The 12,717-nt window shown below is 35.4% G+C and overlaps 2 protein-coding genes across 2 annotated transcripts; both read right to left on the reverse strand.

Moving 5' to 3' along the window:
• Window positions 1–950: 950 nt before the first annotated feature.
• KAI2 (alpha/beta-Hydrolases superfamily protein) lies at window positions 951–2,307 on the reverse strand. The gene is made up of 2 exons (XM_018114425.2): window positions 1,807–2,307; window positions 951–1,617 (listed from the first exon to the last, which is right to left on the reverse strand). The coding sequence occupies exons 1-2, from the start codon at window positions 2,172–2,174 to the stop codon at window positions 1,173–1,175; spliced, it is 813 nt and encodes a 270-aa protein (XP_017969914.2). The 5' UTR covers window positions 2,175–2,307; the 3' UTR covers window positions 951–1,172.
• A 6,205-nt stretch (window positions 2,308–8,512) lies between these two features.
• On the reverse strand, window positions 8,513–12,074 carry LOC18611243 (putative protein phosphatase 2C 63). The gene is made up of 4 exons (XM_007047393.3): window positions 11,816–12,074; window positions 11,248–11,624; window positions 9,400–9,636; window positions 8,513–9,251 (listed from the first exon to the last, which is right to left on the reverse strand). The coding sequence occupies exons 1-4, from the start codon at window positions 12,072–12,074 to the stop codon at window positions 8,982–8,984; spliced, it is 1,143 nt and encodes a 380-aa protein (XP_007047455.1). The 3' UTR covers window positions 8,513–8,981.
• Between the last annotated feature and the right edge of the window lie 643 nt (window positions 12,075–12,717).

Below are 12,717 nucleotides of genomic sequence, written 5' to 3' on the forward strand. Positions count from 1 at the left end.
CACTAGTGATAATTACAAGACAGTGGTTTTACATTGTATCAAAACCAAGATAACTAGGTCCAGGTCAAACTTGCGTTTAATTTCCCATTAGACTAAAAAACCTCTAGGAAAAATATAAATACAAAATCTCCTATTTCATTTTACTTTTGTCTGCTAATGTGACAAAAGCTATTGATAGTGAGCGATACTAACCATAGCCCACATTACATTGCTGAATTTGAGCCAAATCTATGCTTAACTTTCAACTTGGATTTGACCATTGTGAGATTAAGGTGCTTTATTTCATCCAGACATTCACACCTTGGCCTGCAAAGAACAGAGAGAGACAAGGAACTGCTATACTATTTGAATAAAATGACCCAATGATAACTCTTAAAGGAAAATTATTGGAGAAAAACAAGCCAAATAAATACGAATCTTTTGATTCTTTTTTCAGTATCAATTTGTACGTAAAAACAGATCAATATTCTTTAGTTGATTTATTTTGAGTCTTCAACCGAAACCAGCCAAAGCAACAACTGTCCCTACTCTGGAACTACCAAAATATTTTAAAGGAAAATAAAAGTCCAAGTTTTGTTTTATTTATTTTTTAAAATACCAAGTTTTTATTTTAAATGAAAATTTATTAATAAAAAGAAATCGCTGTCAAGTTAAGGTGGTTCCATATCTGATATCTTCTACTGCATCAACATCCACTGTCCGCTAAGAGGAAGGGAAAAGGTTTGAACCCTTTGGCCCAATTTAATAAGAACGAAAGCGCCGTTTCATGCCGACTTTGCAAAATACTAATTAATTAAACTCTTTGACAATCAAATAATTAAGCAGTTTTGGCCACCCCGAATGGCCGAAACCCCAACCCCGCCGCACATGTTGACACGTGTCTAACAGAGCACTTTATTTTCCCCGGTGCTCAGTCGAACACATCAACACAATTAGGAACGTACACGTCATTTTCCAATTATCAAACAGCCGAATTTAATTCAATGCTTGGAATTAAAAAGAAAAACAGAGAGTCCCCCGGCAGCCTTACAGTTGCAATGGAATCAGCTTCCTAATCACAATTAACTTCTCAATAACTTGAGATTAACATTACAGATTATTAAAATTGGAAACAAACTTAACAATAATAATATAAACCTGGTTTAGCGTTATAGTAGTAGAAGCAGTACATTTCATGTCGTGATATCGTAACGAATATGCCTAAGGAGAACAGGGATGACGATATCAGGGGAGCTAAGCTGAGGGAGGTGACCGTCGGATGACATGACTTCAACAATTGATTGGCCGCCGAGGTTTTGGTGTAAGTATTCAGACACGACGACGGGGACAGCTAAGTCTTTTACACTTTGGAGGATGTGACAAGGGACCGCGACAAGGCTGAGGATTTGTCTCATGTCACTTTGGAATATGGTCTGAGCTACGCTTAGGGCTATGTCAGGTCTCATGTTGAAGAGCGTACGGCTGAATTCTTGAACCGCCACGGATTCCAGGTCGCCTCCCACGGCTAGTGGTGCGAACCCTGAACACCAGGCCTTGTAGTTAGCTCCCATTGCCTCGAAGAGTTGGTCCAAGTCTTCTTGCTCAAATCCCCCATAGTAATCCACATCATTGAGATACCTAAACAATAATTAAAAAAAAAGGGGTCAAGTTGAATATAAAAACAAATAAGAAACTAAGAAAGGATCGTTTTAGTAACAAAAAATGAAACAATTGACTGGAAGTAATTTAATAGATCTTACATCTCACTGAAAGCTTCCCTGTAGGTTTAAAAAAACAGAGAACTATAATATTCTTTTTTGTTTTTACCTGGGGGAAGCAGAAATCATGATGATTTTGGAGAAGAGATCAGGGCGAGAAATGGAAGCTAAGGCACCGACCATACCAGAAACAGAATGAACAACAAGAATACAAGAATTAACCTGGAGCTCTTCAAGGATAGCAAGCAAATCATAAGCATAACCTTCAAGAGTAGCGTAACGATTGAAATCAAAGTATTCCGGGTTTGTAGTTCCGGCTCCCATGTTGTCATACAAAACTACGCGGAACTCCTCCACCAGGTGAGGAACTAAGTGCTTCCAAACCGACTGGTCCGTCCCAAATCCATGAGCCAAAACTATGACTCGATCGCCTGAACCCAAAACCTTCACGTTGTGAGCTTCTTCCACGATCCCCATAATTATTTTTTTCCCCCAAAGCCCCGCTTCGCAGAGTGTGGAAAACAACCGAAAAAGTGATTGAGCTTTCACATGTGGGTTTATTTATTTGTAAGTACAGTTGATATCTCTTGCCCCTTTGAAGACAGTTGACGAGGCAGATGGTTCCTAAGGACCGCAGATGACGATATTTTTGGAATAAGATTATTGGGTTCTTTTTACAGTATGCATTAGCATTGACTCCCTATTTTAAATCAGACCGTTGAGAGGGGTTTTGGTATGATCATTTTATATGATTTGATTGTGATTGATCTGAATTTTTTTCAAGTAAATTTTAAATAATTAAAATTAAAAAATTGTTTAAGTATGAATAAAAAATTAATTTTAAATAGAGAATATTTACAGAGTAATATTAATAATTAAATCTTTGTGGAAACATAAATTATTTATAAAATACCAATTAGAAAAATTATAAAATGTTAAGTGAAAAAAAAAATTAAAACTATAAAAATTGAAATTTATCCTTTTCTTTAATAGTTGAATTAAACAGTTTCCTAATAGGACACGACACCGATAGGTCCGGTTACCCTGACTATAAGGGTAAGTTTACTGTATTGTCGGGCCAACACAAGATGGTCCTTGCCAGATGGAGCTGACAATGAGATCCAACCTTCGATTGCAAGTGGTGGACTTGTCACTTTTTCCCTTTTCCTTCTTCTTTTTGTTTTCTCTTTTCCTATTCGAATGACTATCAAACTTAATTTCCTACAAATTATAAGGGTTTCAAAAAAAAAATCTAAAAATTTATACTACTACTACTGTTATGAATATTAATGTGTTCTCATAGATTCTTTCCATCCAAAGTTATATGTTAATCTAATCTCTATATGTTTTATGATTATATTTTATTAATGTTTATAATTTTTTAATTTTCAAAAACCACCTCGATTTTATTGTTAAAATTTGCAAATTTTAATTTCTCTATCTTGAAATTTTCACATTTTCCCATCAAAATATGTGTTTACTATAGTACAATTGCCATAAATTTATAAAAAAATTACTTTAAAAATAAAGCTAAAAGGGATGTAGAAATTTTGTTTGAGCCACACCACAACTCAAAACATTGTTGGTATCAGTATAAACAATGCCACCTAGTGGGGATTGGTAGGTGAGCTGTTAGTGTGTTGAATTTGCTTGAAAATTTGTATGTACCGACCACTATGGTATTACATAGCCAAAATAATATATCATTAAGCTACATATGAATTAATTATTCGTTCTGCTATTAAATAAAATAATTTTCGATAAAAGAATTCTTTAAATATCTGGATAATATCGTATTCAATGAGCATCTTGTAAACGGCCAAAACAAAGAAATATGAGCATCTTGTATTTAAGATCTGGAAGATGCCCTCTCTTTTTCTCCCTCTTTCTCTCTATGATTTGTCTTAGATATTTTTTTCCTTCTAAGCTCACCAAATTCAAGTGATATTGATAGTATATATGTGAAAATTCGTTAATTTCATTATTGCTTTTAGAAAAATACGTAGAAAGTGAAAGACAAATTTTTATTTTTATTTTGTACCTTTAAAATATTCTAAGATAAATTTTTTCACCAATTATTATTTTTAATTGTTCAAGGTAGAAGGGAATTTTGAATTCTCAATGTTGTTGCTGTCAAAATATAGTAAAATTAACCCTAGATACATTATCCAACAATAGATGCACACTTACTCCAATTCAATAATAAGATTTAATTTGACTAAATATATAAAACAGTCCTCGAATAATATCAAGAAAGTTAATTTAATCCCTATCATTTTATTACGTTCAAATAAATCTCTAAACTCTTATTTTGATTTAAATAAATTCCTTTTACTAACTGTTGACTAACAGTTAGTCAATGGTACACTCAATAGTTTTTTATATCACATCATCTACCACGTAGCATATTGACGTGTCATCTTAATGATATCAATATTATTAATTCAAACAAAACCCTAAACCCACACGACAGATGACATGACATCAAAAATTGCTGACTAAAAATTAAGTTTTTTTCCTTTTTATCCATTCAAATATCCAAAATTTATTAGTTAGGGGGTTTGAAACAGAAAACAAAAAAAAAAAACTAATTATTTCAAATTAATTACCGTTATTTCTTAACTGATTACTATATTCATAATTGAAGCCATCCTTTCTAACAAAAAAACCTTAATCCAACTTTCTTATTCGATTAAAGTCACTATTGCTCACAAACAAATATTCATTTTCTTCAACATTCCCTAAACCTAACGTCCCTTATAGCTTTAATCAAATTAGAAAAATTGAATTAGGTTTTTTTTGTTAGAAAGGATAGCTTCAATTAAGAAGATAATAATTAGTTAAAAAACAATGATAATAAGTTTAAAGCAATTAGTTTTTTTTAATTTTTTGTTTTAAATTTCTAATTAATAATTTTTGGATATTTAGATGGATAAAAAGAAAAAACTCAATTCTTAGTTAGCAATTTTTGATACCATATGACAGATGACATGACATCAAAAATTATTGTTTGTACAATTAACTAACGGAAGTTAATCAACGGTTAGTGAAATGGGCTTATGTGATTTAAAATAAGAGTTTAGGAGTTTATTTGAACACAATAAAAAGATAAGAATTAAATTGATTTTTTTAGTACAGTTAGAGGGTTTAAATGTGTATTTAGCCATTTTTTTTTTTTATCTTCAAAACAAGACCTTTGTCTTAGATGGTAAAATTGGGTAAAAAGAAAAGAAGAAGAAGGAGTGACACAACAAATTCTAGTATTAATGACATCAAAATTATGATGTGGTTCTTTATCTCATACCTTGTTGCATTTTGTAGAAATGACTTACAAAATGTCCCCATCAAAATTTCAGTTGTGTCCCTAAGCAAGCTACCTATGTTGTTCAAGGAAATATCAAAGCTAGACTTCTTATCATGACTTGATATCCCTTCATTCAAATAGTGCGTGCTCCTTGTAGCTGCCCGACATCAGTAGGGGCAAAAGGAATCCATCGCAACACCTAATTTTCCATACAATCATTCGCTCTGTTTTCACCACTCTTTGTTCTTCCTTTGTTCTTCTATAGTTGATTTTCTCACACATACCGAATAGTTAAGCATACAAAGATTTTCACTGGAACTAATAATAGAGTTAAAATGTTAAAAAAGTGTACCAGATGATGTGTTTAGTCTGTTAATTCTTTGGCTCATCGTTTTTCAACGTGAAAACTTACAACTTTCTGATCAGACGAATGATATATGTAACATGGTGTTGGCTTACGCGGTGAATATTAAGGTAGGCCATAATCAATTATTATAAAAGGATATGCTCATATAGTGCTCGGAAATTGCAATCAATTCAACTGAATATTCATTGTGATAAGAGAGGAAGGTGCGCAGAAACTAGAAACACAATATGAACGGTTTTAGTGAAAATTTTAGTGATTGTTTTGTTACCATTTCTACCAGGGAATTGAAGTTCAACATTCTTATCCCCTATCTCTAGGCGTTGCCCAAGTGTACCTACCAGCTACTTTTATCATTTCTTCGAAATTCTATTGGATTCATGCTACGGCACAGTCACGTCCCGTCGAATATGCCGGATGGGCGATCGATAGGTGATGTCAAGGCTTTTTACATAACGAGGAAAAGAGAGTATCAGGAACCACATACGAAGGTGGACCAATGGCATTTATGGCATTTACCTCCTTGATCCTTATCCGAGAATATGAATTTTGAGGTTACTTCGCAAAAGGAAGGACCAGAGCTGGAGGGACGTTGATCTAACGGAGGCCTGGACTTTGAAGCGCCTGTTTTTTGACAACACGTCACCCACTAGTTTCAATCATGGGCCTGAAGAATTGACCCCTTAGACGTTGATGATTCAACTCTTTTTAAAGTTTTTACCAATTACTACAACCTTTCATGGCTTTTTCCCTTCTCCTTTTGACCTTTTATATTCCCTCTGGTGAGCCATTACTTGGCCAAGAACGTTATAGCTGTTAGTTAAAGCTCCAACTAACACATGGGCGAAATACCCCACCAATTAATTCGTTTTGGAGCTGTATTGTGAAGGGAAATCTCTTTGTGGACGGTGCTGGGAACATTTTTTAGGATGATGTAAGTCAAGTTTGGAATGGCCAGACGTGGTATTGTCTTCGAGATATGACGACCTGATAAAAGATTTCGTGTTTTGTGCAAAGAAGTTGACAGAATTTATTCATTTATGGGATTCCCATTTTCCTTGAAGGAAAAAGTAGCTGGGGCAGTGGAAAGAATAGTGGTAGTTTCGTGTGGTTTAGAAAATCTTAGCGGTTTGGGCGTGAATAATATTTGAGTGCAGCGGCTGGGTGTTCACCAGGCAAGTAACAAAGATTACTTTAGGATGGGCAACGTTGGAGACAGTAACAAATACCTGATCCAAATGGCAGATCGGCTCGACAATTTTATGGAACATACTTACATAGAGGGAGAAGATACGTTGTAACGAGTGAAATGGAATGTGCTAGAAGTAACATAAAAAAAGAAGATTGGAGTAATCATTGAAATGTAAGTATTTTGGTGAAAGACGATGAAGAATAAAAAAAAATAACAAAGTTTTGGGGTACAATGAATGAGAAGAGTTGAGTAGAGAGAATAGTTGGAAGAGTTTTGAGAAAATTTTGAAGATAATTTTTATTGGGTTTCTAATAATTTCTCCTTGCCTCTCAACCTCAAAGATTCTCGTATTTATATTGGTAAAAAGCATTTTTTTAAAAATAGTTGATTAAAACACGTTCAATTATGGAAAAATATGCTTGTCATGAAAGAATAATTAAAGAATAACTTGTGGGATATTAAGAAAATAATCACATAGTTAAGTAGTGGGCGTAAGTTTTGAGTAATGAAATAATAACATTTGATAGTGCGTCACGTATATTCTTAAAAGAAAAAAAAAAGGATAAAACACATATACTTCAAGTAAAGGTAAAGAAAAAACCTTCTTAATTATTTTTATATCTAAATCATCAAGTCGTACTCTCTAAAACATCTTAATTATGAAGGTAACTCATGAACTTTATCACTTATTTCGAGTTATTTCACTTCTCCGTATAAATAGTTATTTTATGTTTATTCATGGACACTTACACGCTCGCATAGACCTGGAGAGCTTTTGTGCTTGGAACGACCAAGAGAGCTTCTGCGCTCGAAACGCCTCTAGCTGCTTCTATACTTGGAACGTCTCTAGACGCTTCTACTCTTGAAATGTCTTTAAGTGTTTCCACGTTCGAAACATTCCTGATTTAATTTTTTTATAATATAATGTTTTAAAAATAATAATTAACCAAAATTTATCATCTACAACTTGGAATAGTTTGAATTACTGTTGGCTAATAAAGAAGACATGCATTCTCTCTGCTTCAGAAGTGAACTAGGCCTTTGCCTTCTGTTATGAACAATAAGTAGCGAAGACATATATTGGCTTGAATAATTTTCAGTTTGCAAAAGATTTTACTAGATTTGGATCCTGTTAATTGCATATTCAACATATAGTCGTTAGAAATTGTTGGTTTTTGTTTCTAAAGAATATATACTAATATTTTTAACAAAACTTCCCAAGCTCTTTTGGCCCCAGAATGCTCCATCTACAGTTGGATACACAATCAGCTGTCACCCAGCTACATCATTAATAACATAGTACTTTATGACAAGGTTATATCATAGATGTACTGCTCAGTGGTTAGCAAGAGACATTTAGATTTTAGGATTTGGGATTTCAAATTGGAGGCGTAAATTTTCGATCTTGAGAAAGAAGGGACAAAAAATTTATAAGATCAGATCAGAGGACCATGTTTCATTGTGTAAAGTTAACAATAGGTGACTGCTCATGAAATTATAAGATCCCTTTTCTGGGCTTTCCAGCTGGTTTCTAGCGGAAGAACACTGCTCTAGAGTCACATGGGTAGTTGATCAAATTGCACAAGGAAAATCTTGAGTTACCATTTACCAAGCAGTTCACATAGAAATAGTATCAGGAATTTCCTCCATTTCGGTCTTGGTATGCAGCGTGCTTGACTAAGATGTTATGACAAAAGGAAAATAGATGCCACGAGATCTGAATTCCTTCTAGATCCTCAAGTAGTCATAGCCAACAAGTCTATAATTGTCCGTGGATTTATCCATGGTGTCAAAGGGAGATGAATCTAGAGAGCACTAAAGTTTTCCGTATGGTGCATCACTCGTGCAATCAATTGTCACCACTTGCAATCCAACAAGGCAACAACATCCAAAATTTAACTAATTCATTGCCATCCAACAAACAACAACATCCAAAATTATCAAAAGCAATCATGTAATGTCTCATACGAACCAGGCACCAAACCTCGGAATCTGTTATTTCTAGGTAATATATACCACCTTTACTGTGGTTTTTACCCAGAGCAAAGTCTGGCCTACACGTCAGGAAATGCTAATCCAAAGGATGATTGGCATATAAAGATAACAAATTGTATACAAACAATTTCCCTATTCTTTCTGTGTATTATCTTACAGAATAAAAGAACAAATTGTATGCATAGGTAATTCTCCATAAAAGAGGGAACTATTGTAGATGACCAAGAAAAACCCAAGCTGGGAAGTGAGCAGCAGCTTCAATTTGGCACCTCTAAAATACACAAAATATATATACAGCAAGCTCTAATGATCATTATTTCAAAATCCCATTTTCTTCTCAGGACCAGTCCAACCGGATCTATCTATTTCGCATAAATAACCTGTTCATTCACTAGAAAAGAGAATACCAGCTTGTCCTGGTTGTGCTGTTTAGTGAACAGGATGAAACGAGACATCTGCTTCATCAGCATTCGGAGAGAAGATGTCAACAGGGGCGCTAGTCCAGTCGACAAAATTTCGATCCTTGAGTCTACCATTAGAAGAGCTCAATGGATGATCCAAGTACATGACTATAACAGTGATATCATCGTGGAAATGGCGTCTTACCCCTTTTTCAATTCTTTTAATATCCTGGTATCTCATTTCTCTTTTCTTTGCAGCCTCCTTAAGTGCAGCTCTTACCAATCGCTTTGCTATTCCCTATGAAACAAAGGATACATCATCTCCACCTCATTGCATAGTAGTTAATTAATGATTTGAGCCCACATACATTAACAGGGAAAGTGACAAGGCATGTAAAGTTATAAATGAGAAGTGCAAGAAACCATATATGAGGATGGGGCCTTACAGCTCTAGGACTTTTCAAAACAATCTCACAAGCTGCTTGATCACTTAACTGCTCCCAAAGGCCATCTGATGCAAATATCAAGAACAAGTCCTCAGGCTTCAACTTCCGAATTAATATCGAGGGCTCTGCTGTCATTACAGGTCTTTTCAAAGGAATTGGCAATCCAAATTGTTGAAATAGAGGATCCCTGTTGAACTCAGGTTTCTTTAGATATATATCACCAATTGATCTCGAGACCTAAACGAGGAAGAGTTGTAGATTAAATCACACGGTGCTCTTCACGACCATATATTCAAATCCTAGTGATGATCAAACTATCAACTAAAAGTCCATAAGCAAGGGAAACAAGCGTATTTACAGTCATAAAGTTGTACTGAAGCAACAGAAACCATGTGACTTCTTTAATTATACGAGAATGGTCCCAAAGTAAAATTGGAGAAATCATTTTTGTACTCAGTTCTCAAGTGAAATTTTATCTCTGACAAAGTGTAAATAGAATCTCCAAATTGAACAGCAAAGTTGATGCATGGAAGTCACAAGCAGCACGCATACCATGTAAATGTTTGTTCACAAGTGATTACATATGCCTCTCATCACAAGACAATGCATCCCAGTCTGTGATTCATGTATACCTCACTATGCACTCTTTGAATAAATTACACTTATATTTGGATGAGAGACTGAGAGTGCCTGAACAGGTGGAAATGTGATTTGCAGAGGGATATGGATGCAGAGAAAGAATAAACACAGATGCGACTGAAAGAAATTGAGTTTGAAGATTCCCTGATGCACATTTATCGAATGGGAATATAATAATTTGGACAATAAACTTCTAAATGACACATATAACTGATTCAAGGACTACCACAGAATAAAGAATAGAATATCATGCCTTCTATCCTAAACAAAAGGTATATTTTCCTCCTCCTTTTTAGTTCTGATGAAATGATCTTTTGCTTTCCACGAATAACTAAAACTCAAAATATCCAAACCTTAAAATATTTAATATGAAAAGAAAATTCTCTGTGATATTCATAAAATTAGTGCAAGCAAACACTAAGATGCGAGCAGTGGAAGACAAGAGGAATATTACAATGGGGAAGGTATGGGTGCAATGCCACTACACATACAAGTTTGAGCTCAAAGCTGAGGTTCATCCTTCTGGGAAAATCTTATGTCTCCAATAATTGTCAAATTTGTAGATGGCATAAAATCTATATGTGGCCATTTTAATGCTCAAGAGAGTAAAAAAAGTGGTGCATCCATCGAAGTCAAAAGAAGATTAAGATGCCTGATTGATCTATTGGAATATCATACTAATATTCAAAGAAATAATTAGAAACTACATGCTAGATCCAGAGGAGAGGCTAAACATTTGGCTAAGCAAGCATAGTCAATTAGTAATATTATAGAGAATGGTAATCATACAAAGGAATATGAAGATCTTCATATCAGCTAAAGTGCCTAGATAATACTAGCACAGAAAAGTTCGTTTCTTCTATGCACAAAGAATGATAACCCCAAATCTTAATTGTTGTCTAGAGCATAACCTAAGAAAATTAGAAGCCAAGGAACTTGCCATTTGAATTGCAAATTCCTGGCGAAGCAGAGGAGCAGCTACAAAATTCCACCTGGGTACTTAAAGCAGATCAAATGCACACACAGTGGCACAGTCAAATACTAATGAACATTCCAACATAAACCACATCAGAAATGCACAGATGGCAACATGTTAGAACTAATCTACAAGCACAAAAATTTAGAGTATTAGAACAACAGAAGTTAGCAAACTATCAAATCACCGAGGCAGTTAACTAAAGAAACCAAGAGCAATACCAAAATTGGTACCTGAATTATGCCCTTTATCCGCCAAACTCCACGGTTATTCACCACGATGTGAGAATCATCGGGGTGAAGTGCTACAACCTCCTTCCTCACCTCTTCCACACCAACATTATGATCAGTTGATAACCGTTCTGCTACCAACTGATTATTAGTCCCATTTGGGGACCCTCCCCGGCCAAGCACTGCCCTCGAGTCTCCAAGATTAGCCACGTATAGAACACCATTAGCAATGGCCCCTACAAGACAACATGAACCAACTGAAGCAATCTGTGGCCTAGATGGCCATGATCTCTTCACTAAGCGCAAAAACTCCTCTTCAGTAGCTTCAAACGCCTTCCTTATTACTTCTGCTGATACCCCTCCATGCTCCGATGCAAACTCTACCACAATTGAACCAACCAAAAAAATGAACTTCTGTTTCTCTAAATACTTGACCAGAGCTCTGAATTAACCTAAAATTTGACTTTCCTTTATATCAAATGTTTGTTTGGTTTCAATTAGTATATTTTAGCATTAGTTTCTTTCTCTTTAAACATTCTAGGCAATCGAACCCCAAGAAACAAGCACTTACTATGAAGAAAAGGAAACAAATGGTGAGTGATGAAACGGGAAGCCTCAGGTCCGCCATGACCATCGTAGACCCCAATATACGTGGCGGAAGGAGAAGTAAACACCTGTCCTTGATCCTCCAAAGAAGAATTCGCTTGCACAACTGCTATGGAGTAGTCCCCTGCAGCATGCGGCTTCAAGTCGATGTGCCACAACAGCTCGTCTCTTCGATCTCCTCCTCCGAAGCACTTCTCCAGTGGCCTCATGCAAATCTCCAACATGTTCTTGACCGTAAGAAATCTCGTTGAGCTTGGACGTCTTTGACCAAAAAAAAAGTAGGGTCGCAATAAATAACTAATGGGGGGATTCTTTGGCAGGGAAAAACTGCAGGGCTTGCAGGGGGATTTTTCCACGAAACTGTAAATGGGGGTGGAGTTGTGAAATGTGTGATAGTTGAAAATATTACATTTGTTGTTGTTTTTGTTGGTGTTGGTGTGTCGTGGGAGTTTGAAACAGGGGGACGGTTTGAAAATTGGAATGGTTCAAAGTAAACGGTTAAGGAAGAACGGAAGGACGAAAAAGAGTGGAGTTGACGTAGACGTGGGAAAACTTATCCAGTGCTTGTCAGCGACAGAGAATCTTATTCTATATAAAATTTACGCGTAGTATCCAAATCAGCTCTCCATCTGCTTAAAATTTTCACACCAGCCATGAATCTCAATTCCCATGTTTATGCTTTGCCAAAGGCATTGCTACCATTGCTGTTCTATGAAGAATTCAGTCTTCTTTTCTTGAGAGTTGAATGAATGAGAAGGAAAATTTCATTTTTCTGATTTCATGCTCTTTTGAGCCTTAATTTTCGCTTAGTGCGGCTTGGACCATGCTAGATCCTTTAGCTTTAATTATTATAGGTTTTTTCTCCTT

This window comes from Theobroma cacao, chromosome 1, assembly GCF_053813885.1.
Source record: "Theobroma cacao isolate CCN51 chromosome 1, ASM5381388v1, whole genome shotgun sequence".
Taxonomy (NCBI): domain Eukaryota; kingdom Viridiplantae; phylum Streptophyta; class Magnoliopsida; order Malvales; family Malvaceae; genus Theobroma; species Theobroma cacao.